This window comes from Anomaloglossus baeobatrachus, chromosome 6, assembly GCF_048569485.1.
Source record: "Anomaloglossus baeobatrachus isolate aAnoBae1 chromosome 6, aAnoBae1.hap1, whole genome shotgun sequence".
Lineage (NCBI taxonomy): Eukaryota > Metazoa > Chordata > Amphibia > Anura > Aromobatidae > Anomaloglossus > Anomaloglossus baeobatrachus.
In genome coordinates, this window is record NC_134358.1 from 572,306,697 (window position 1) to 572,333,168 (window position 26,472).

General features: G+C 44.5%; 2 protein-coding genes across 2 annotated transcripts in view; both read left to right on the forward strand.

Moving 5' to 3' along the window:
- The window catches only part of LOC142243710 (uncharacterized), a 133,662-nt gene extending 125,144 nt beyond the window's left edge, over nucleotides 1–8,518 (forward strand). The window contains exon 5 of the mRNA XM_075315887.1: nucleotides 5,755–8,518. Coding sequence (XP_075172002.1) covers nucleotides 5,755–6,875 — 1,121 coding nt within the window. The 3' untranslated portion in view covers nucleotides 6,876–8,518. The remainder of the gene's footprint in view (nucleotides 1–5,754) is intronic.
- LOC142243698 (uncharacterized) overlaps nucleotides 1–26,472 on the forward strand; it is a 205,340-nt gene that overhangs the window by 31,613 nt on the left and 147,255 nt on the right. The gene's annotated exons all lie outside the window — the stretch shown is intronic.

The following is a 26,472-nucleotide window of genomic DNA, read 5'->3' on the forward strand; positions in this document are numbered from 1 at the left end:
GACACATTACAAAATTTCTGCAGAAACTTCCAAAGGAAGCCAAGTTGAGACCTACTAGGAGAATAGACAGACGCAAGGGTATACACAACATTAAAAGAACATCAAAATAATAAACCCGCCCTCCAGGATCTAAATATTGAGAATGCAAGGAAAATTATGGGGTGTTTTTAATAAAAATATACACCCCAGCTTTCTTTATACTATTTGGACTGATAAAAAAAACAATGAGGAAAAAAAACTATAATTAAATCTAACGGAATCAGCTAATAGAAGAGGAGATTCCTGAATACAAAGAACATCACACTTAGCCTTTAGCGCCTCCCGCCATAAAATGCATATTTTTACAGGCAAATTCAACCCTTGGACATTTAGATACATAAATGTTATCCCCATATTAACCAATAGGAGCAATTATTATTATTTATTATTATTATTATTATAGCGCCATCAATTCCATGTTTATATTGCAATAAAACAATACATTACCGAGATGGGATAGAAAAAAACCCTTTTGAACGCAAAAAAGTTCCTAGATGTGTTAAGAGAAGCGTAGAGTCTAGATCACATGAAGTCATTATCGCCCTCTGCGCCTCTGTGGTTAGACCTTATCTGGAATACTGTGTCCAGTTCTGGACATCACATTTTAAAACAAGATGACGAAGACAAGCAAATTTGAGAGGAAAGCTATAAACAAATATATGTTCAACTCACCACTCTAAAGCAGGCATCTCCAGTCTCTGGTCCGGTGCAAGGACAAGTGGTTTGGCTTCCACAGCTGAGTAATCGGTACCATCAGGAGGAACAAGGGAGGAGAGAAATCCAGCACCGATGTAGTAAAAAAAAAATTCTTTATTCAAAATTCATAAAATAAAAAATCTGACCAAGTGCAGAGTATAAATATGCTTAACGCGTCTCGGAGAAGAACAGACTCCTTATTCATAAGCAATATAATCAGAATGAGTAGCCACGGTGATATATATACCTATACGCTCCTCATCTGAGCTGGATCTATATACATAATCCACAACATTTTTTGTGGATTATGTATATAGATCCGGCTCAGATGAGGAGCGTATAGGTATATATATCATCGTGGCTACTCATTCTGATTATATTGCTTATGTATAAGGAGTCTGTTCTTCTCCGAGACGCGTTAAGCGTATTTATACTCTGCACTTGGTCAGATTTTTCATTTTATGAATTTTGAATAAAGAAAAAATTTTTACTACATCGGTGCTGGATTTCTCTCCTCCCTTGTTCCTCCTGATGGTACTGAGAGGAAAGCTACCAGCATCGTGAGCGGACTGCAAAGTGTCCAACGAAGAACAGTTAAAGGATGTGCGGATGTTTAGCTTGCAAAAAAGAAGGCTAAGAGGAGACTTAATAGCTGTCTACAATTATCTGAAGGGCTGTCACATTGTAGAGGATCCTTAGTCTCATTTGCACATGGAAACACGAGAAGCAATGGAATGAAACAAAGGGAGAAGACACAGATTAGATATTAGAATAAACTTTTTGACAGTGTGGGTGATCAATGAGTAGAACAGGCAGCCACGAGAAGTGGTGAGGTCTCCTTCAATGGAAGTCTTCAAACAGAGGATGGTCTGACATCTGTCTGAGATAGTTTTGTGAATCCTGCATTGAGCAGGAGGTTGGACATGATTACTCTGGAGGTCCCTTCCAACTGGAATATTCTATGACTTGCTGGAATTGGTAGCAGACGCCATGTCGCATTTGATGAGCTCCTGATGTACCTGAACGGTGGAAGCCCCTACATGTGACTCCATTTTGGAAACTTCACCCCTCAAGAATTTTATCTTGAAGTGTGGGAAGTACCTCGAACCCACAGGTGCTATACAGAATTTTACAACCTAGAACCGTGAAAATTAAAAAAAAAAAAAAAAAAAAAAAGAAATGCCAAAACAATGTTGCTGTAGCCCCGCATTTTGTCATTTTCACAAGTATGGCAAGAAAAAAATGGATCCTAAAATGTGTTGTGTGACCCTTTATTGGAATTGATTGTGTTTTCCTGGTATGTGAATTTTATAATGTGGCATGTATGAGTTGTGTAGAGTACGTCAGGCTGGCATATGTCCGTTATGTAGAGTACATCCAGTTGTGCAATAAATTGGAGTAAAGGCCCCGCCACACACAGATAAATCTGCGGCAGATCTGTGGTTGCAGTGAAATTGTGGACAATCAGTGCCAGGTTTGTGGCTGTGTACAAATGGAACAATATATCCATGATTTCACTGCAACCACAGATCTGCCAAAGATTTATCTGTCTGACGGGGCCTTAAGTCAGAAATAAATGTGTTAGTCCATGCATGAGTGACAGACTTTGAAGCATTCTTTTATACACAGGCCAGGTTTGTCAGGGCAGGTGTCACACTGAAAAAAAAATTGTGTCCTTTCTTATCTCCCTTCTGTATTAAAATGTGCACCTTTTACTGACCTTATATTGTGATAGCACGAAAACGCTACACAGTGGCATCTGTAGGATGTGCACGGCCAGCTTCTTGTACCACATCTTAGCTTTTCGCATGGCACTGTAGGGCTGGATTACTGGATTTTTTTCTAAATATTTAGCTTACACTCCTGTCTCACTGAGCACTCCGCCTTATACCCAGGGCATTACCATACTCCTTTTTAGCTACCCAAATGTGTAGATTTTTTTTAAATCCAGATAGAGGCATTTAAGTTAGGGTTCCTATGTATATGAGATCACCTTGTCGTGGTTTTCTGGCTCACGTAGATTGGTAAATACATAAGCTAAGTGTCTAATTTTCTCAAAGATTCCTGTCGCAGTATTACCTCATTCAATGTTAGCATATATCAGCTTTTTATAGTGCTGCTGTTTATATTTTGTTATTAGGGGTGCTTCACACACAGTGAGATCGCTGCTGAGTGACACTGAGCAGCGATCTGGCCCCTGTTGTGAGATCACTGCTCGTTACACACAGCCCTGGTTCGTTTTTTTTTTTATTGTTGCTCTCCCGCTGATAAGCACACATCGCTGTGTGTGACAGCGAGAGAGCAACAATCCTGAATGTGCAGGGAGCAGGAGCCGGCGTCTGACAGCCTGCGGTAAGCTGTAACCAAGGTAAACATCGGGTAACCAAGGTGGTTACCCGATATTTACCTTTGTTACCAGCATCTGCAGCTCTCACGCTGCTAGTGCCGGCTCCCTGCTCCCTGCACACGAGCCGGCAGGACACATCTGGTAAATAAGCAAAGGTTTGCTTATTAACCGATGTGTGCTGTGGCTACGAGTGCAGGGAGCCATCGCTAAGCGGTGTGCGCTGGTAACTAAGGTAAACATCGGGTAACCATACCCGATGTTTACCTTAGTTACCAGTGTCCGCAGCTTCCAGACGCCGGCTCCGTGCAAGCGCAGCGTCGCTTCCACGTCGCTGGGGGCTGGTCGCTGGTGAGATCTGCCTGTTTGACAGCTCACCAGCGACCATGTAGCGATGCAGCAGCGATCCTGACCAGGTCAGATCGCTGGTGGGATTGCTGCTGCATCGCTAAAGTGTGACGGTACCCTTAGACCTGAACCGGTGATCACAGCGATCATAGTTGCGGGCGGCAACAAAACTCCTCTGTGGGAAGGAGCTCAAGTGTCCTACTGCTGAGATAAGATAAGATAAAACTTTATTGATCCCACAGTGAGGAAATTTGCACATTACTGCAGCTCAATACAGGAAAGGGTAAAAATAGAATTAAAAAAAAAGATTAAGATATATATATATATATATATATATATATATATATATATATATATATATATATATATTATATATAAGAATATATATTAACAGGCTATGTAGTTGAATTATCCATTTAAACGATAACTTCACAATTTATTATGCACTCTAACTGCAGTCGGAACGAAGGACCTACGAAAGCGCTCTGTCCTACAGCGTGAATGTATAAGTCTCTGACTGAAGGAGCTATTCAGGCCCTCCACAGTTTCATACAGAGGGTGTAGGGAATTTTTCATGATAGCTTTCAGCTTTGATAACATCCTCCTCTCACCCACCACCGCCTCCAGAGGACAACCCAGTACAGAGCTTGACCTCCGTACCAGTTTGTCGATCCTGTTTCTGTCCCTTTCAGAACAACCAACCCCCCCAACAGACCACTCCATAAAAAAGGCAGATGCTACCACCGTGTCATAGAATGTTGCAGACAAAGCCCTACAGACACCGAAGGACCTTAGCCTTCTCAATAGGTGGAGTCGACTCTGGCCCTTCTTATACAGGGCATCTGTAGTCGTAGTCCAGTCCATCTTAGTAAAAGCAGGCACCGTCCTTTGATCACTGTTGAAGGTTCCCATGGTATAAGTTTACGTCATAGGTTGGGAACCCTTATCCGATCATGGCGTAAACTTGCATCAAAGGTTGTGAAGGGGTTAGAGGCGTAGTACATGAAGTTCTCCGCACAGGACACATTCGGTATTGTGCGTATGAGCGGAGGCTTCGTCTCCTTGTGAAGCAGCAGTTTCTCGGGGAGGCTGGAGCACAGATCACATCACTTACTATGGGAGACAGTTATTCACAGTTAGGTAAAGCTTCACTCATTGACGGGTCTTCACGGGTCGGCTCACTGTGGTGACACTGGCTCTATGGAGTTACCCACAGGGTTAGGCTCTATTGTTCCCTATTGTAGGGGGTGACGAGGACAAAGTGGGCTGGACGTCATGTTGTACTGGTTCCTGCTGAAGATGTATAAAGAAACCAGTATAGTGAAAAACCTTTTTGTTCAGCTTCATCTCTCCTGACTATATGAAGTTTCCATCCTTTGTTGAGGCGACTATATGACAAAAGATGTCCCCTCACCACAGACTGGAATAGATTCTGGGAGTTGTAGTGCTTCTTTCCTCTGCCTGGACTAAACTGAACTGGTTTGTACCAACTTACCGGAAGTGTCACCACTGAGCGGAGAGGCTCTTCCCAGAGTTTCTACGGCAGCTTGTGGTGAGGAGAATAAATGACATTCATATCCACACATCAGCCAGTAGATGGCAGCAGAGTACACAGCACAATGCACATGTATCAGTTCTCAGTGTCCGCACAAACAATGCATTATACATCTCCTAACTCACAGTAGCCATAGTAATTCTGGAATAGACCTACTGCCGCAGGACAACTGTTTCACTCAGCAATGGTTGAACGTGTACCGGAATATCACACTGGGCAATGATCTGGACTGAACATCAGTAGAATTGAGTGTTTATGCAATGTGTGCCCCAAGTAATCAGTTAACAGTACAGTTCTGTTGTTTTTTGTTGTTTTTTTTTGTGGGATTTTGTTTTAATTTTATTTTTCCAATTTTTGTTATATAAAACTAAATATATTAGTTAAGGTTATATTATTCAGAATTAACAAGTGTTTTTCTTTACAGATGACTGTACCAGGAGCTCCGAAGGACATCTGATATTTAATGAATTTAAAGCATATGCTTCTAGTATCACCCATGATACATGTATGCAGTATGCCAACATCACAGATATACACCCAACACTTCAAAGCAAAGATCAATCATCCAATAATTTTAATGAAGTATTTTCTCCTAACTCATCGCAGACTGTTAAACAAAATAAAAGTCACAGAAGAAATGTTGAAGATAAAAGAAGTCCTACAAGGGAGAAGCCATATTCATGTTCAGAATGTGAGAAATCTTTTTTTTACAAATCAAAACTTAGTAGTCATAAGAGAATTCACACAGGAGAGAAGCCATTTTCATGTTCAGAATGTGGACAATGTTTTACTATGAAATCACATCTTCGCAATCATGAGAGAATTCACACAGGAGAGAAGCCATTTTCATGTTCAGAATGTGGACAATGTTTTACTATGAAATCACACCTTCACAATCATGAGAGAATTCACACAGGAGAGAAGCCATTTTCATGTTCAGAATGTGGGAAATGTTTTACTCAGAAATCACTTCTTAGTAGTCATGAGAGAATTCACACAGGAGAGAAGCGATTTTCATGTTCAGAATGTGAACAATGTTTTACTATGAAATCACATCTTCGCAATCATGAGAGAATTCACACAGGAGAGAAGCCATTTTCATGTTCAGAATGTGGGAAATATTTTACTAGGAAATCAGTTCTTAGAAGTCATGAGAGAATTCACACAGGAGAGAAGCCATTTTCATGTTCAGAATGTGGACAATTTTTTGCTCAGAAATCACATCTTGTTAAACATGAGAGAATTCACACAGGAGAGAAGCCATTTTCATGTTTAGAATGTGGAAAATGTTTTACTAGGAAATCACATCTTGTTAGGCATGAGAGAATTCACACAGGAGAGAAGCCATTTTCATGTTCAGAATGTGGGAAGTATTTTACTAGTAAATCAGATCTTAGTATTCATGAGAGAATTCACACAGGGGAGAAGCCTTTTTCATGTTCAGAATGTGGACAATGTTTTACTAGGAAATCAGATCTTAGTAGGCATGGAAGAATTCACACAGAATTCACATATTCATGTTCAGAATGTGGGAAATGTTTTACTACGAAATCACATCTTGGTAGACATGAGAAAATTCATACAGGAGAGAAGCCTTTTTCCTGTTCAGAATGTGGGAAGTGTTTTACTAGTAAATCCGATCTTAGTAGTCATGAGAGAATTCACACAGGGGAGAAGCCATATTCATGTTCAGAATGTGGGAAATGTTTTACTAGGAAATCAGATCTTAGTAAACATGGAAGAATTCACAGAGGCGAGAAGCCATTTTCATGTTTAGAATATCAGAGCCGTTTTACAGATAAATCAAGTCTTAACACCTTACAGATATTGGACATAGTGGGTAGTGCCTCATGTCGGTATACTCCAGTCAGTTCTGCACGTCAGCTGATTTGAACAGCTGATGTGTGGCTATCAAGCACGAGTGGATCTGCTCTCCACTTGTACCTCTTAAGCCCTTGCGTTGCACTCAAAATGTGACAATGCTGTGTACATCGCAGCCGCGATCAGCTCTCTCACCTGGCTCCATCGGAAGTCACATGATGTTATCACGTGGAGCAGACGGTTGCCATGGTAGGAGAGGGTCATGTGATGACTCCTCTAGCTATCATGAGTCAGCTCCTCTTACAGCCGGCAGAGGGCCATGTGTGAGAGGAGATCAGCTTTTCTGCAGATCAGAGCAATACTGCTCTGATCTAGAGAAAGGAACAACTGATCAAACTGCTGATTTTTATAGTCCTCTAGGGGGACTAGCAAAATAAAAAAAAGTTGTTTTTTTTAATTTTTAAAACTAAGTTCAAATTCACCCCACTGAAAATTAAAGGGTTAAAAAAAATGCACATATTTGGTATCGCCACGCTCAGAAATGCCCGATCTATCAAAATATAAAATCAATTGATCTGATCTGTAAACAGCGTAGCGGCAAAAGAAGTCAAAACGCAGAAATTACTTTTTTGGTCGCTTCAAATTTTGCGCAAAATGCTATAACCGGAGATAAAAACGTAGCATCTGTGCAAAAATTGTACCATTAAAAACATCAGCTCGAGGTGCAAAAAAATAAGCTGTCATTGAGCCATAGTTCCAGAAAATTGAGCACACTATGGTTTTCAGAAAATGGCGCAAAAAAGTGCGCCACTTTTTTTTGACAAACATGTGAATTTTTTAACCCATTAGATACCAGTAAATGTACTTCGGTAGTTTAATCTGCCCCATTCCAGTCTTGCTAAAGCATCCCCACATAATCACTGATCCTCCCTCAAATTTCACAGTGGGTGCAAGACACTGTAGCTTGTACGTCTCTCCAGGTCTCCGTCTAAGCATTAGACAACCAGATGTTGGGCAAAGCTGAAAACTAGACTCATCAGAAAAGATTACCTTACTCAAGAAATTGGGCAGATTAAACTTTGCAAAGGATGTATGAATCAAGCCGCATACAAGGTTATTCTGGAAAAATAGTTGCTTAGTTCTGCTCAGGCAATGTTCCCAAACTCTGAGGACTGTTCTTTACAGCAGGACAATGCGCCATGCCACAGAGCTAGGTCAATCAATGTGTGGATGAAGGACCACCACATCAAAATCCTGTCATGGCCAGTCCAATCTCCAGACATGAACCCCATTGGAACTCTGAAATGTAATCAAGAGGAAGATAGTCACAAGCCATCAAAGAAGAACTGCTTACATTTTTACACCAGGAGTAGCATAAGGTCACCCAAAAGCAGTGTGAAAACGGGAGGAAAGCATGCCAAGATGTGTGAAAGCTGGGATTAAAAATCATGGTTATTCCACAAAATATTGATTTTTGAACTCTTCCTGAGTTAAAACATTATTAGTATTGTTGTTGCTAAATGATTATGAACTTGTTTTCTTTGCAATATTTGAGGTCTGAAAGTAATGCATTTTTTTTTGTTATTTTGACCATTTCTCATTTTCAGAAAATAAATGCAAAATTTATTGCTTGTAAATTCGGAGACTTCGTCAGTAGTTTATAGAATAAAGAACAATTTACATTTCACTCAAAAATATAAAGAGAAAAATTAGAAAAGCTGACAATTTTGCAGTGGTCTCCTAGTTTTTGCCAGAGGTGTGTGTGTGTGTGTGTGTGTGTGTATATGTGTATAATATAAATTATTTAAAAAAAAATAGCATGCAATACACCCCCCCCCCCCCCCCCCCCCCCGTTTTATTATTCCCAGCCAGGGGGCTGGTATTCTCAGACTGGGGAGGCCAATGGTTATTGTGCTCCCCAGTCTAAAAATAGCAGCCTGCAGCCACTCAGAATTTTGGCATTGATTAGATGCGATAATCCAGGCACTTTATTCAGCTCATCCCAATTGCCATGGTGTGGTGGCAATTGGGGAAATATAAGGGGTTAATGACAGTATTATAGAGCAAGGTCACTGGACCCCCATTACTATAGGGAGATGTCACCGGTTCCTTCAGTACATTGAAGGTCATCGCACCGCACAGTATAATAAAGAGCGGTTACGACCCCCCCAGTACAATTAAGCAAGGTTACAGGCCACCCAGTACATTGAAGAGATGTCACCGCCCCCCAGTACAATAGAGATGTCATTCCCCCCCCCCCCGTATAATAGAGAGATGTCATTGGCCCCCCTGGTACAATAGGTCATGGTCCCCTGTACAATAGAGGTCACCACCCCCAGTACAACAGAGAGAGGTCACCGCCCCTCCAGTAGAATAGAGAGAGGTCACTGCCCTCCTTCCCAGTGAAAATTGAGAGAGGTTACTGTTGGGGGAGACCTCCAGGGGGTCTCAGGAGGATTCCAAATTAGAACTGCACAGATGTATATCAATCAGAAAAATGACCACACAGAGACGTATCTCTATTTGGGAGTAATAATAATAATAATCTTTATTTCTATAGCGCCAACATATTCCGCAGCGCTTTACAATTCAGGAGGAACATATACATATATACATAAACATATACAAACAAGTAACAATTATAGAGGATACAAGTACAAGGAGTAGCACAGTTCAGTTCTTCTAAGCCCTTGTATTCAAACCATAACATTTTATACAGCTTTTATGCATTGTCTCTTAATCAACCAATTAGCTTGGGTCTAGCTCATTTCCTTATTTGGACAGTCTTTACTGTACAGCAACATTCCTTTAGTAAGTTATTCAGGTGTGTCTGTGTATGGACGAGAGTCTACTCAAGAATGTTAATTATTCATGAGTAACCGGTTTTCAAAGTATCTGTTCTATTTAGCCCTAAACAGAATTTGTTTTGGTTTATACAGTTCGTTAATATTTCAATTATGTACATGTGGAGAGGCAATACATAAGCATTCAGAGGATAGATCATCTTATTATACTGGACAAACGATTCATAGCCTAGTCCTTCACAGCCCCCCCTTAATAAGATTATCTGTCTACTTACTCCGTGAGGGCTACCCAGACACTACAGTGTTCCACAGCTATGGTATATAGGTGCGTGCTAATCACGCCCTCTGGTCTTTCCGAACGTTTTCACCTCAGTTCCCAAAGAGGGGACCTGAGCCCCGTGGCGCTCTTCTATAACAACCTCTAAAGTTTGACGTTGGATTGTTGAGCTTTGATCGTAATCATAGTGTCAGTTTTGGAGGGGGCTACTGGTGTATGTAATGCTGAAGGGAAGGTTGCCATGGCTATAGCCATGTTTGTCCCCTTATTACAAATCTTACAGCAAGGCAAAATACAGTAAACAATAATTATAGCAAAAACCAACACTAGAAGGGTTATAATCCCTATCTGAATTAGTATCCCTTTCAGAGAAGTCATCCAACTAAACCAGTCAGCCCATGGATTGGTTACCCCCGAATTCCTGAATTTTATTTCAATTCTTTAGATAGGGAATTTAATTGTTTCAGGGCCTGGGTGACATTACCATTTGGGCCTGTTTCATCTGGGACATAAGTACAACAGGCTTCTCCTATCATTGCACAAACGCCTCATTTTTCTGGGAATAACATATCCAAAGCCATCCGGTTCTGGTTGTCCAGCAGAGTAGTCTGAGTAGCTAACTCAGTTAAGGCATTTCTGGAGTAATTAACATTTTCCTTTCGCCACGACAGCACCCACGAGAGAGGGATCCGCCCCCTTCAGGACAGGAAACCTACAGATAAAAAGGGGCGGTCCCCCTCCCTCATCAGTTGGTTTCCTGTCCTGAATGGATCGGAACCTACCATACCTGGGTCTAGTGGAGTCCGTGCGGTCTCTAAGGGAACGGCGGAGCTCAGGATTCCAGAAGCGCGGTCGGTGGAGATCCCCTCGTGGACTCCATCCTCCGGTGCACCTCGTCCTCTTTCCCTCGGCTAGGCCTTGTCCGCCTGGGAAATGACGCCTGCAGGACCGCGATGGTAAGTAGGCTGTTCGCGGTGGAACGGTGACTCTCCCTGTGCTGACGCGGCTTCCGGCTTCCTCCGGGTTGCGGAGCATGTGCAGGGGGCGGGTCCGAGAACTACCGCGTCAGCTCGCGCGTGAACTCCTGCAGGGACCCGGAAGTAGACGGACACTTCTGGAGGAACGGATGGCTTGGAGACTCGTGGATCCTCCGGACATACAGCGTGTCCGGGACTTACGGTAATCTGCTGACCGATGAGTGGCTGTGTGCGGTGAGTCAACGTGTACGCGGGGGGGGGGGGGGCGTGTCCGGGACTTGCTGCGTCAGCGCTCGTTGCCACAGTGTGACCGGAACTGCAGGAGTGGTTGGGGAGAGCTCAACTTAAAAAGCGGGCTTTCCTTCTAATAGAAGTTACTCAGCTTCTACACATCGAGTGATGGGAAGCCCCCGCGCCTCCCCATCCCAGGACCCTTCTCCGTCCAGGGATGCTGGACATAAAGACAGTGACACCAGGAGTTCCACGGGTCGTAAGAGGAAGGAGGACTCTGCATCCTCTAAGGACCGGACAAAGCATTCGTCTCCACCTCCAAAGCCGGTATCCGTTCTTTTCCTGGTATGGGTGAGTGAACTTCGTGAATGTTACCCTATACTGATGTTCCCTTCCGGTTCTATTCCAGGGCCCTAAGAAAAGCACCGCTAAAGCTAATAATAAGGAATGCCCACTGTGTGCTTGTCCCCTCCCTAAGGACTATATGCAGAAGCTTTGTAGGTCCTGTATCCAAGCTATTCGGGGGGAGGCTTCGGCTTCTACCAACCCCCCTCCGGACCTCAGGGAACTAATCCGTACAGAGATTCAGGCTTCTCTTCAGTCCCTTCAAGGGTCTAAGAAAACCAAGAAATCTCACCGCCAGCATGATTCCCCCCCCGTCCTCTGACTCAGCTGACAGCCAGAGTGATGCTTCTTCAGCCTCTACCTCATCCTCTTCTGACGAGGCTGGAAAGGCATGTTTTTCATTGGATGGAATGGATGTGTTGGTAAAGGCCGTTCGATCAACCATGGGTGTTGCAGAAGAAAAAATCCCCGAATCAGCTGATCATACCTTATTTGCTGGTCTCACTCAGAAGAAAAGGAAATCCTTTCCTGTGAATGAGGCCCTAAAAACCCTTGTTCGCAAGGAATGGCAAAAACAGGATCATCGTGGTTTTCTCCCGTCTTCTTCAAAACGAAGATACCCCTTTGATGATGCAGACTTGTCCCAATGGTGCAAGGTACCAAAGGTGGATGTGGCAGTAGCAAAATCCTCCAAAAAATCAGCACTGCCTTTCGAGGATATGGGTTTTCTGCGAGACCCCCTAGACCGTAAAGCAGACGCCTTCCTGCGTAAAACCTGGGAAGCCTCTGCAGGGGCGCTGAAACCGGCCATTTCTGCAACATGTACAGCCAGGTCACTTTTCGTCTGGCTAGATAACTTAGACAAGCAGCTTAAGTCAGGCACCTCCAGGGATAAGATTATTTCCTCGTTACCCTTACTTAAAGACGCGGCTAGTTACCTGGCAGATGCTTCTGCTGACTCTGTCCGCCTGGCGGTCCGAGCGGCAGGGTCTTCTAATGCAGCCCGGAGAGCCCTCTGGCTAAAATCGTGGAAAGGGGACACATCCTCAAAATCGAGACTGTGTGCACTTCCCTGTGAGGGTGAGTTCCTCTTTGGTCCTCAGCTGGATGACATACTCACCAAGGCGGGTGATAGTAAAAAAGGGTTCCCTAATGCATTTGCTCCTCCTTCTAGGCTCCCGTATCGCAAACGTCGTTTCCAGCCCACCCGACCTGACCGCAGGGATAGATCGGACAACCCCGCCTCTGGGTCCAAGGGGGCCCTGTTCGGAAACCCTTCCTTCCGTAGGAAATTCCCTAAACAATGATGGGGGGTTTCCGGTGGGAGGCAGACTCCGTTTTTTTGCAACTAATTGGAAAACCATCACTTCCAGCTCCTTTATACTGGATTTGATTTCTCATGGTCTCCGGCTAGAATTCACTTCCCTCCCTCCTCAATTGTTTTGTCTTACACCCACTAGGAGGTCGGAGGGTCAACATAGCGCACTGGTGTCGGCCGCCTCACTCTGGTAGAAAAGCAGGTTCTTACGCCAGTCCCATTACATGAGAGGGGCCAGGGGTTTTACTCCCCCCTTTTCTTAGTACCAAAGCCCGATGGGTCGTTTCGGACCATAATTAATTTAAGAAAGCTTAATCTCTTTCTAAAATACCGACATTTTAAAATGGAATCCCTCCTGACCACTATAAAATTGCTCTACCCCAACTGCTACATGGTGGTCCTTGACCTCAAAGATGCATATTACCACGTCCCGGTTCACGCACATTATCAGCAGTACTTCCGGGTAGCACTCTCTATGCACGACGCTGTTCACCATTTCCAATTTACGGCCATGCCCTTCGGCGTTTCGCTCGCCCCACGGATTTTCACAAAAATCATGGCAGAGGTCACTGCTCACCTTCGCGAGCAACAGACTTTCATAATCCCTTATCTAGATGATCTACTGGTGGTGGGTAACACGGCGGCACAATGTTCTCTCCGTCTCCATAATGCTATGTCAACTCTGGGCCATCTTGGGTGGCTTTTGAATTTACAAAAATCTAGACTCACGCGCTCAACTTTTCAGTCTTTCCTAGGCATGCTTCTGGATTCACGTCAACAGCGTTGTTTTCTCCCATCGGACAAAGTGGCCAAAATCCAGAGGATTGTACGACACGCACAGAATCACAGATCACTCTCTCTCCGCTCCGCCATGTCTCTGTTGGGGTCCCTGACTTCCTGTATCCCCGCTGTCCAATGGGCCCAACTTCACTCCAGACAGCTACAGTGGGAGGTCCTGGCAGCTGCAAGATCCCACCCAGGGTCCCTCGATCGTCCTCTGGTATTGACAGACACTGCTCGTGCGTCCCTGACTTGGTGGCTACGGGAAGAGAACTTAACCAAGGGGAAGGAATGGCATGTTCACCCCACCAGTGTCCTCACAACGGACGCCAGTCCCTGGGGGTGGGGGGCTCACCTGGGGGACTCTATGACCCAAGGCCTTTGGTCCCTGCAAGAGTCAACTGCGTCCTCCAACCGGAAAGAACTCATGGCGGTCTCTCAAGCCCTGATGTCGTTTCTTCACCTCCTCAGGGGCACCCATGTACGGCTTTGTACGGACAATCAGACGGTAGTCGCATACATCAACCACCAAGGGGGGACGAGGTCGTCTTCCCTCATGTCCACGGCGGTTCACCTATTGGAACTTGCCGAGACTCATATATTATCCCTCTCTGCGGTACATATCCGAGGGGTGGACAATGTCAAGGCGGATTTTCTCAGCCGTCACACTCTCTATCAGGGAGAATGGGTCTTGCATCGGGAAGTGTTTGCTCAAATCATACAGTACTGGGGCCTCCCGGTTATAGATTTGTTTGCTACCAAAGACAACAGGCAGTTGAAACAGTTTGGATCCCTGAACAGGGCAGATCAGCCGACAGTCCTGGATGCCCTTCAGGTTCCCTGGCAGTACAGCCTTGCTTATGCCTTTCCTCCCATCATTCTTCTGCCAACGGTCCTTCGGAAGATCAGGGAAGATCGAGCTCGCATTCTCCTTATCGCTCCCTTTTGGCCCAGGCGTCCCTGGTTCTCCCTCCTGAGACATATGTCAGTGACGGATCCCTGGGTTCTCCCATCCAGACCGGATCTCCTGTCACAGGGGCCTTTCCTGCATCCACGCGTCAAGGGACTCCACTTGACGGCATGGAATTTGAAAGGGCGTTACTAGTCTCCCGGGGGTTTTCCAGTCGCCTTGTGGATACCTTGCTGCAGAGTAGAAAACCGGTAACTACCCGTCAGTATGGTCGGGTATGGAAACTGTTCCTTGCCTCTTTCCCTGATGCCTCACCTTCTGTGGTCCCAATTTCTTCTATTTTGGAGTTTCTCCAGTCTGGGCGGGATCTGGGTCTGTCAGTCAGTACCCTTAAAGTTCATGTGTCTGCTCTGGGCGCCCTCTATAATTCAAATATAGCTGGGGATAGGTGGGTCATGCGTTTCATCAAGGCGTGTGACCGAGGTCAGCCACTTCGTCTTCCCTGCACACCACACTGGGATCTCACTCTCGTTCTGGATGCCCTAACCCGTCCACCCTTTGAACCACTCACCTCGGCGTCTGACAAATTGCTGTCCTTTAAAACCTGCCTCCTAGTTGCACTCACTTCGGCCAGTCGGGTTAGCGATCTTCAGGCTCTTTCTGTAGATCCTCCTTTTCTTAGGATCTTTCCGGATCATATTGTTCTCAGAACGGACCCGGCTTATTTGCCTAAAGTAGCTTCACGCTTTCACCGGAATGCAGAAATCATCCTTCCTTCCTTCCTTCTTTCCTGTCCCTACCACACCGGAGGAATGCCGGTTTCACACACTAGACGTCAGGGAAACTATTCTAGCATATATCTCTAGGACAGCCCCTTGGCGACAAGATAGGGCTTTGTTTATTGCCTTTCAGGGTTCCAGACGTGGTTGTCAGGTAACGAAGCAGTCCTTGGCCCGATGGATGCGGGATGCCATTTCTGTTGCATATGAGTTGAAACAGGAGCCTCTTCCGTCCCCTGTACAGGCTCACTCTACTAGGGCGATGGCTTCATCTTGGGCTGCCATGGCGGATGTCTCCATTGACAGTATTTGTAAGGCTGCCACCTGGTCCTCTCCTTCTACTTTTTACAAACACTACCGGCTGGACCTTTCTTCCTCCTCAGACCTTGCTTTTGGGAGATCGGTTCTTCAGATGGTGGTCCCTCCCTAAGTGTGTTATCTCTCCAAGTCTCTCGTGGGTGCTGTCGTGGCGAAAGGAAAAGACTATATTACTTACCGGTAATGGGATTTTCCAGAGTCCACGACAGCACCCTTTACACCCCTCCCTTTTGTTTTTTCACCCTTTGGGTTTGGTTGTTCTATTTTTCTTGTCTTATTACTAATTCGTGGCGGTTCCTCTCCATTTCTCTGAAACTAACTGATGAGGGAGGGGGACCGCCCCTTTTTATCTGTAGGTTTCCTGTCCTGAAGGGGGCGGATCCCTCTCTCGTGGGTGCTGTCGTGGACTCTGGAAAATCCCATTACCGGTAAGTAATATAGTCTATCTCTGTTGATTTATAATAGAAATAATTGATCCATGCAACATTCTTATTCACGGTAATAATGGGAAGTAAGGACTCAAATCCTGCTGCTACTTCATCTCTGGCGTTATACTCATCTGGGACCCCCCTTGGGACTCCAGTTAAGCTTCATGTGTTCTGGCTCTACTTTGGGTACTTGTTCTTATCTGCTCAAGGGTAAAGCGGGCTTTACACGTTACGATATCGTTAATGAATTCTCGTCGGGGTCACGGTGTTTGTGACGCACATCCGGCTTCATTAACGAGATTGCGGTGTGTGACACTTATGAGCGACCGTAAACGATCGCAAAAGCGGTCAAAATCGTTTGCTGCGGAGAGGTCGTCCTGAAACAAAAAATCGTTTAATGCTTATTAGCGATGTAGTTCGTCGTTCATGCGGCGTCACACATCCCTGTGTGTGACACCGCAGGAGCGACGAACATCTCCTTACCTGCCTCCACCGGCAATGCGGAAGGTAGGAGGTGGGCAGGATGTTACGTCCCGCTCATCTCCACCCCTCCGCTTCTATTGGACGCCTGCCGTGTGAGACGTCGCTGTGACGCTGCACGAACCGCCCCCATAGAAAGGAGGCAGTTCGCCGGCCAGAGTGACGTCTCAGAGCAGGTATGTGCGTGTGATGCTGTCGTAGTGATAATGTTTGCCATGGCAGCGATCATACAATATTGCACGTGCGACGGGGGCGGTTGCTATCACGCTAGCGATGTCGCAGCGTGTAAAGCCCGCTTCATGTTTTACAGGGGCTATTAGGATCGGCATTAACACTTTCCTTAAGGCACATTGTCCTGACCAAGGAAGTTCGAGTCTAGATCTTATCTTGAGGTCAGCACATAACCAAAAATTATCCGCTACAGATTATGATTTTGAGCAAGCATGGTTACATTGGCATCACCAGCTTCGGTTATATTTAAGGAACAATACCAGGCGGAAAGAAGTGTCATCTCCTGTAGAGTCTGGGAGAGAGGAAGAAACTATAGCATGTGTGTTGGTTCCTTAGCAAGATTAATCACAAACTGCATAACCTTATCATTTAATTCTGACAATTCCTGGGGACTAAACCCTGCAATCGGGGAAATTGGCCCAAACAAAGTCTGATAAGGGGACAACCTGTGTTTAGCCAATGGGGTTGTTTTCACATGATACAGAGCAACTGGGAATAGATCCGTCCATCCAACTTGTGATCCAACCATGGTCAATAGTTCATGTTAGACGGTTCCTACAAAGGCAGGTCCTTGGTCGCTTTCAATTACTTCAGGTACTCCATAGCTGCACACAACTTCACCGATTAATTTCTTTACTGTTGTTCTGGCCATCATATTGGTCACTGGGAAGGCTTCAGGCCAGCTGGAGAAAACATCCACTATTACTAGGCAGTATTCGTATCTCCCACACTCCGGCAACTGGATCTGATCGACTTGGATCCTCTGGAACGGGTACAGGGGCTTTGCTAGGTGTTTGGGTGGGACTTCTGTCCTTCCTGTGTTACAAGTTTGACAAACATGGCAGATCTTGTTATAGTCAGCAAGCATGGTAGATACAGTGCCTTGCGAAAGTATTCGGCCCCCTTGAATTTTTTAACCTTTTCCCACATTTCAGGCTTCAAACGTAAAGATAACATTTTTAATCATATGGTGAAGAATCAACAAGTGGACACAATTGTGAAGTTGAACGATATTTATTGTTTATTTTAAATTTTTGTAAAAAATAAAAAACTGAAAATTGGGACTTGCAATATTATTCGTCTCCTTTAAGTTAATACTTTGTAGCGCCACTTTTTGCTGCGATTACATCACAAGTCTCTTGGAGTATGTGTCTATTAGTTTTGCACATATAGAGACTGAAATTCTTGCCCATTCTTCCTTTGTAAACAGCTGGAGCTGAGTGAGGTTGGATGAAGAGCGTTTGTGAACAGCAGTTTTCAGCTCTTTCCACAGATTCTCGATTGGATTCAGGTCTGGACTTTGACTTGGCTATTCTAACACCTGGATATATTTATTTGTGAACCATTCCATTGTACATTTTGCTTTATGTTTTGGATCATTGTCTTGTTGGAAGACAAATCTCCGTCCCAGTCTCAGGTCTTTTGCAGGCTCCAACAGGTTTTCTTCAAGAATGGTCCTGTATTTGGCTCCATCCATCTTCCCATCAATTTTTTTTTTTCAACTTTTTATTTTTGAATTTTTTTAAAAAATATTTTACAACCAAAAAAACAGTTACACAAGTAAAGGGAAAATTTCCCAGATATGCATACAAATACAGTGTATAATAAACATACTAGAAATCAAATGTGGGATAAGCAAGATCTATGCCTCAAATTTGGCCAAGAAAAGAGTCAATGTTGCACTGATAGGTCCCAATGATACAATAACACATCCTCTCTACCCTAAATATATCAAATGCACTGATTACAATAAATACATTCCCGGCCTTGAGACCGTCAGATCTGGTAGGTGTCCCCAAGAGTATCCCACAGGGACCATGTCGAAATGAACCCATCCATCGTATTATGGAGCTGAGCTGTCAACCGTTCCAAACTTCTGACATCCTTTACGAGGGGTGATCCAAAAGTAATGATAATCTGTTATTTCTATTGCACACAGAAATTAAAATAAAATGTTTTCTTCTCTCTTAGGTACCCACTAGTCCAGGAAAAAAAATCACTTAAATAGGCCACGATTCCCGGGAGCTACATTCATTTGAATATGAACTGCTGAGGAGTGAACATCAAAATGGAAAAAAAACGAGCTCAGAGCTGTCATCAAATACCTCTGCTTGAAAAAATGACTACCAGAGACATACACAGCGACTTGGTGGAAACATTGGGGGACTCTTCTCCATATTCAACAGTTGCACGCTGGGCCAAGGAATTTAAGCTGGGAAGAACATCGACAGAAGATGAACATCATGAAGGATGCCCATCCACGTCTCTCAATGAAGAAAACGTGAAAAAAGTTGAAAAAGTTGTATTGGCAGATGGAAGAGTGCTTATCAGGCATGTAGCTGAGGTCACAGGGATCTCATATGGCAGTATTCAAAGAATCCTTGCAAAAGAATTGCATATGAGAAAGGTCTCCGCGCGTTCGGTGCCAAAAATGTTAACCGACGAGCAAAAGAAGAAACGAGTTGACATTTCAGTAGCAAATCTCGAAAAGTTCCAAGCAGACAAGGAGAATTTTTTGTCACGTTTTTTGACTATGGACGAGACCTGGATCCACCACTTTGATCCCGAAACTAAACAACAATCGATGACATGGAAACGAGCCGACGAACCGACGCCGAAGAAATTCAAAGTGTCAAGTTCAGCAAGGAAGGTTATGGCGTCCGTTTTTGGGACGCTGAAGGAATTATTATGGTGGACTATTTGGAGAAGGGAGCCACTATTACGGGCTCCTACTACGCAGAACAAATAAGAAGATTGCGGGAGGCTATCAAGGAGAAAAGGCGCGGCAAACTGCGGGCTGGAGTGCTGTTTCACCAAGATAACGCGCCGGCTCACAAAGCTGCAGTTGCCATGGCAACCATTCAAGAAGCGGGCTTTGAACTGGTGGAACACCCCCCCCCATTCACCAGATCTAGGCCCCAGTGACTTCTCTCTCTTTCCTCGCCTCAAGGAACACCTCTGGGGCAAGAAATGTGACGACAATAGCGACGTCATAACCGCTGTTGGGGATTTTTTTGAGGTTCAAGATCAAGAATTTTTTTCAAAGGGAATTCTAAGTTTAGAAAAGAGATGAATTAAATGTATAGACTTGTTAGGAGACTATGTAGAAAAATATATATTTTTTTTTTTTATGTATTTGTGTTTTATTATTGATTATCATTACTTTTGGATCGTCCTTCGTATATCGGCGTACAAATCTGAGACAGATGGTGGGGCCACCCTCTTCCAAAACAGTGATATTAGACATTTAGGGGCTGTGAGAATGTGTAGCATAAGCTGTATTTCAGATTTGCTTAATGACGGGAGGGCATTGAACAAGTACACCACAGGGTCTCTATTTATTCCTCCACTTACCAATCTACCCATCAGGGATTCTTCCTCCTCTCAAAAACCTCTGACAGCCGGACATGTCCAGAATATGTGGTACAAGGATGCCCCACCATTCCCACATCTCCAACAGACATTAGGGTAGGTATGGTTAAACCTGTGTAGGAGCTCTGGGGTGTGGTACCAGGTCATAAGAACCTTTACTTGGTTCTCCTTGAAAAGAGTGCTAATTGAGGACCGATATATCCTAGCCCACACTACTGACCAGAGTGCATCCGGTAAAGGTCGCCCGACTCAGCCCTCCCATCTCTTCATATATGTGTGCTTCACTGGGTCTGAAAGGTTCCCATTTGCCAATATGCTATAGATCGCTGAGATTAGGCCCCTGGTCGACGTTCAACCTGAACAGAGGGTCTCAAATGCCGAGGGGCGACATACCCCTGCCTGCTCCATAATGTCTGGAAAAAAAATGCATTATCTGCTGGTATGAGAAGTATAAATGGAAGGGTAATTTATGTTGCTATCATAGATCTGAAAATGGTTTTAATTTTAGCGTGACTGGGTTAACTATATCATAAAAACAATAAAGGCCAGCCTTTGCCCATTCACCCACCACCCCCGGATTCATGCCTTCCGTCAGGTGTGGGGTAAACAGGAAAGGAGTTAATAGAGAGGAATGTGTTGCTAACTGGAACCTTATCCTACATTGCCGCCACAATTCTCTTGCAAATGCCATTGGGCCCAGGAGGTCCTTAGAGGGGGTTTCGCTAGGGCGACCCCAGATTAGGGAGCTCGGATGAAAAGGTGCCATCCAGAGCTTCTCAGTCTCCGTCCATTTGTTGTAGGCCGGTAAGGTCGTCCATGAGGCCAGGCTACATAAATGTGATGTATAGTAATAGCGCTTAAGATTCGGGCATGACAAATCGCCCCCTGTACGTGGTGCACATTGGACTGAGTCTGGTATGCGGTGCCTCCCTGTGTGCCAGATGAATTGAATAAGTGTTGACTGGACTTTTTTTTAGCACCATCATGGGGACCCGCATCAGGAGTGTTTCAAACAGATAGAGAAATTTAGAGATAATTGACATTTTGATTGTGGAAATTTTACCCAGAAATGAGATCTACAGGGTTGACCATTTTTTTTAGGCTATTTTCAACATCTCGTATCAGGGGTGGAAAGTTCGCCTGATATATTGTTTTATAACTAGGGGTTGTTTTAACTCCTAAATATTGCAGGAAGTCTGAACATCAAGTATACCCAAAGTTTTGTTTAACAGCCTGTAATTTAGCTTCTGGGATATTAAGAGGCAATGCCTCCGTCTTGTCTGAATTAAGCTTATAGCCCGAAAACCTAGCATATTGGGCCAGGGCTGCATGCAGGTTTGGTAGGGAGATGACAGGATTAGTCAAAGACAGCAAGACATCATCCGCAAATAAGGCCACCTTAAAGGATTTGTCCCGAACCTTAACCCCTGATTGAGTCGGATTTGTGCCGCCAGCGGCTCGATAATGAGTACGTATAACAGGGAAGACAGTAGGCATCCCTGTCTGGTGCCATTTCGGATAGGCAGGAAGTCCGAGTGTGCATGACGGAGACGAATTGTCGCTGCGGGGGAGGAATACAGGCCCCTTAGTGCAGAAACAAATGGCCCCGACAGGCCGAAATGATCCAGTACTGAAAACATAAAGGACCAGTCCAGCCTGTCGAAGGCCTTCTCCGCATCCAATCCCAAGAGAAGTGCCTCTACCCCCTCCCTGTTCACCACCTCCACCAGATCCAAGCTCCTGCGGGTATTGTCTCCCGCCTGACGGTAGCGAACAAATCCTACCTGGCCTTTATAGACCAGATGTGGGAGCCAATTATTTAGGCATTCAGCCTACAATTTAGTGAATATTTTAAGATCGGAGTTCAGGAGGCTAATAGGGAGATAACTCGCGCAATCCATAGGGTCCCTACCTGTTTTAGGAATAATAGAAATATAAGAGTGTAGGAACGTGTTTGGAATGTCTTCACCTTCAATAAAAAGATTGAAGAGATGTGTCATATGAGAAGACAGCTCTTCCACAAAAGTCTTGTAATATAGATAAGTAAACCCATCAGGGCCCAGTGCTTTTATGGCTTGGTAGGTCTTTAATGACTTGGTGGATCTCATCCGGCAATATTTTCTGATTAAGATCCTCCAATGCCTCCTGGGATAGTTTTGGGAGCTGCCAGGCTGTCAAATAGTCATTCACTATTTTTGCTCTGTCTGGCTGGGACGTTGGGAATGGTGGAGGAATAGAGTATAAAGACGTGTAATTCAGTGCTGGCCTCATTACGACCCCACAAAAATAGCTCAACTTTTCCATACATACAGTGCTGGCCAAAAGTATTGGCACCCCTGCAATTTTGTCAGATAATACTCAGTTTCATCTTGAAAATGATTGCAATCACAAATTCTTTGGTATTATTAACTTCATTTATTTTATCTTGCAATGAAAAAACACAAAAGAGAATGAAACAAAAATCAAATCATTGATCATTTCACACAAAACTCCAAAAATGGGCCAGACAAAAGTATTGGCACCCGGCCCCGTCACACACAGAGATAAATCTTTGGCAGATCTGTGTTTGCAGTGAAATCATGGACATATTGTTCTATTTGTACACAGCCACAAACCTGGCACTGATTGTCCACAATTTCACTGCAACCAAGATCTGCCGCAGATTTATCTCTGTGTGTGACAGGGCCTTTAGCCTAATACTTGGTTGCACAACCTTTAGCCAAAATAAGTGCGAACAGCCGCTTCCGGTAACCATCAATGAGTGTCTTACGCCTTGTGCGCACTAAGCGTTTTTGCTGCGTTTTTAGCGGCGTTTTTTACCGCGTTTTTGCGCTGAAAACGCAGTGACATTGCTTCCCCAGCAATGTCTATGAGTTTTCATTTTTGCTGTCCGCACACAGCGTTTTTTTGTAGCTGCGTTTTTGTGGTGACCACAAAAACGCAGCATGTCAATTATTTCTGCGTTTTTCACCCATTGAGTTCAATGAGATGTTCAAAAACGCAATGAGAAACGCATATAGCTGCGTTTCTATTACTAAAAACGCAGCTATAAACGCAAGGGGTGGGTACTAAAGTGACGTGTACAGGAAGAGGATTCCTTCTGTTGGTAAACACAGAAGCATGAATCCTCCCGGTACCGTCACCGCCGCTTCCACCTCCAGTCCTGTGCATGTCAGCTCCCGTACGGCGTCATGGCTGGGCGGGAGGTGGAGGCAGCGGCGAAAACAAAAGTGAACAGTAGAAAAAAAATGTCGTACTCACCTGTCTGCAGACTCCCGGTGCCATGTCCACTCCCAGCTCCTGTCCCGGTACCGCCGCTTCGGCTGTGTGCTCTCAAGCACGTACGAAGCCTGCAGGACCTGGCGATGGATCACCTGATGCAGTCACCTGACGCGTCAGCTGATCGTAATTCTCGCGGTGTCGCCGGCTTTTTAGCGCCCGGCCGGCTTAACTTATCAGCTGATCCTGCCGTCAGGAGACTTCATCAGCTGATTACCGGCAGCTCCTGCAGCGATAGGACAGGATCAGACTCCCGTCCGATCGCTCCAGGAGCTGCCGGTAATCAGCACGGACGTGACTCAGTATTTTATTTTTTTTTTTCTACTGATGCATCAGCTGATTGTATAATTGGCTTTTATACAATCAGCTGATGTGTGATGTGATTCACGTTCTTTAACCTGACATCATCTGATCGGTATGCCTTCCAGCAAACCGATCAGATGATATTGGATCCGGATTGGACGGCGCGGGACCCTTGACCCAGGATTACTGCGGAGGGGGGTTCTTTATTTCAATAAAGATGGAGTCACTAATTGTGTTGTGTTTTATTTCTAATAAAAATATTTTTCCTCTGTTGTGTTTTTTTTTTTTTTCTTTACTAGAAATTCATGGTGGCCATGTCTAATATTGTCGTGATACCATGAATTTCGGGCTTAGGGCTAGCTGATAATATACAGCTAGCCCTAACCCCATTATTACCCAGCGAGCCACCGTCACCAGGACAGCTGGAAGCTTCTATGAAAGCGCCATTTTCTGGGGCGGCTGCGGACTGCAATTCGCAGCGGGGGTGCCCAGAAAGCATGGGCACCCTGCACTGTGGATTCCAATCCCCAGCTGCCTAGTTGTACCTGGCTAGACTCAAAAATTGGGCGAAGCCCACGTCATTTTTTTTTTTAATTATTTCATAAAATTCATGAAATAAAAAAAAAAGGGCTTCCCTATATTTTTTGTTCCCAGCCGGGTACAAATAGGCAGCTGGGGGCAGCCCGTACCTGCCTGCTGTACCTGGCTAGCATACAAAAATATAGCGAAGCCCACGTCATTTTTTTTTTTTTTTTTGGGCAAAAAACTGCTGCATACAGTCCTGGATGGAGGATGCTGAGCCTTGTAGTTCTGCAGCTGCTGTCTGCTCTCCTGCATACACTAGTTCTGCAGCTGTCTGCTCTCCTGCATACAATGAAGAACATATTGAAGAAGGAAATGACATCAGACCTTTTTTTTTTTTTTTCATCAACAATCTAATGGCATTTTGTTCACTGATTAAAAACGCAGTGAGCAAAAACGCAGCAAAAAACGCACACGTTTTTTTGCCGCGGGTGTGTTTTTTAAGACGAAAACGCACATAAAAACGCAGCGTGAAAAAAACGCCTAGTGCGCACATACCCTTACAATGCTCTCCTGGAATTTTAGACCATTCTTCTTTGGCAAACTGCTCCAGGTCCCTGAGATTTGAAGGGGGCCTTCTCCAAACTGCCATTTTTAGATCTCTCCACAGGTGTTCTATGGGATTCAGGTCTGGATTCATTGCTGGCCACTTTAGTAGTCTCCAGTGCTTTCTCTCAAACCATTTTCTAGTGCTTTTTGAAGTGTGTTTTGGGTCATTGTCCTGCTGGAAGACCCATGACCTCTGAGGGAGACCCAGCTTTCTCACACTGGACCCTACATTACGCTGCAAAATTTGTTTGTAGTCTTCAGACTTCATAATGCCATGCACACGGTCAAGCAGTCCAGAGGCAGCAAAGCAACCCCAAAAATCAGGGAACCTCCGCCATGTTTGACTGTAGGGACCGTGTTCTTTTCTTTGAATGCCTCTTTTTTTTCCCTGTAAACTCTATGTTGATGGCTTTTCCCAAAAAGCTCTACTTTTGTCTCATGTGACCAGAGAACATTCTTCCAAAACATTTTAGGCTTTCTCAGGTAAGTTTTGGCAAACTCCAGCCTGGCTTTTTTATGTCTCGGGGTAAGAAGTGGGGTCTTCCTGGGTATCCTACCATACAGTCCCTTTTCATTCAGATGCCGACGGATAGTACGGGTTGACACTGTTGTACCCTCGGACTGCAGGGCAGCTGGAACTTGTTTGGATGTTAGTCGAGGTTCTTTATCCACCATCTGCACAATCTTGTGTTGAAATCTCTCGTCAATTTTTCTTTTCCTTCCACATCTAGGGAGGTTAGCCACAGTGCCATGGGCTTTAAACTTCTTGATGACACTGTGCACCGTAGACACAGGAACTTTCAGGTCTTTTGAGATAGACTTGTAGCCTTGAGATTGCTCATGCTTCCTCACAATTTGGATTCTCAAGTCCTCAGACAGTTCTTTGGTCTTCTTTCTTTTCTCCATGCTCAATGTGGTGCACACAAGGACACAGGACAGAGGTTGAGTCAACTTTAATCCATGTCAACTGGCTGCAAATGTGATTTATTATTGCCAACACCTGTTAGGTGCCACAGGTAAGTTACAGGTGCTATTAATTACACAAATTAGAGACGCATCACATGATTTTTCAAACAGTGCCAATACTTTTGTCCACCCCTTTTTTATGTTTGGTGTGGAATTATATCCAATTTGGCTTTATGACAATTTTTTTTATTTTTTTTCCATTGAAGACAAAATAAATGAAGATAATACCAAATAATTTGTGATTGCAATCATTTTCAAGAAGAAAATGAGTATTATCTGACAGAATTGCAGGGGTGCCAATACGTTTGGCCAGCACTGTATGTATGGAAAAGTTGAGCTATTTTTGTGGGGTCGTAATGAGGGGTACCTGAAGTATCCTTTATAGCACAAGGGGCAGAAGTTATCGTCTGGTCTCTAAGCTTTCTGGCTAGCATCGTATGCGGTTTATTACCGTATTCATAGTATTTCTGACGGGAATAGCGAAGATGTTTCTTTATTTTTCCGTGTGAAATCTCTTTTAGCTTAGTTCTCAAATCTATAACCTCTTTCAGACGACTCTTGGTGGGGTGAGAACGAATATGCTCCTCTGCTGTACGGAGATCATTTTCATATTGGCGATAAAGTTGTGAGTCCTCTTTAAGCCTGGATGAAAGGGCTATACACTCCCCTCTGACAATTGCCTTGTGGGTCTCCCATATCATCAGGAAGGATGGAAGGGACTGAGAATGCTCCATAAAGTA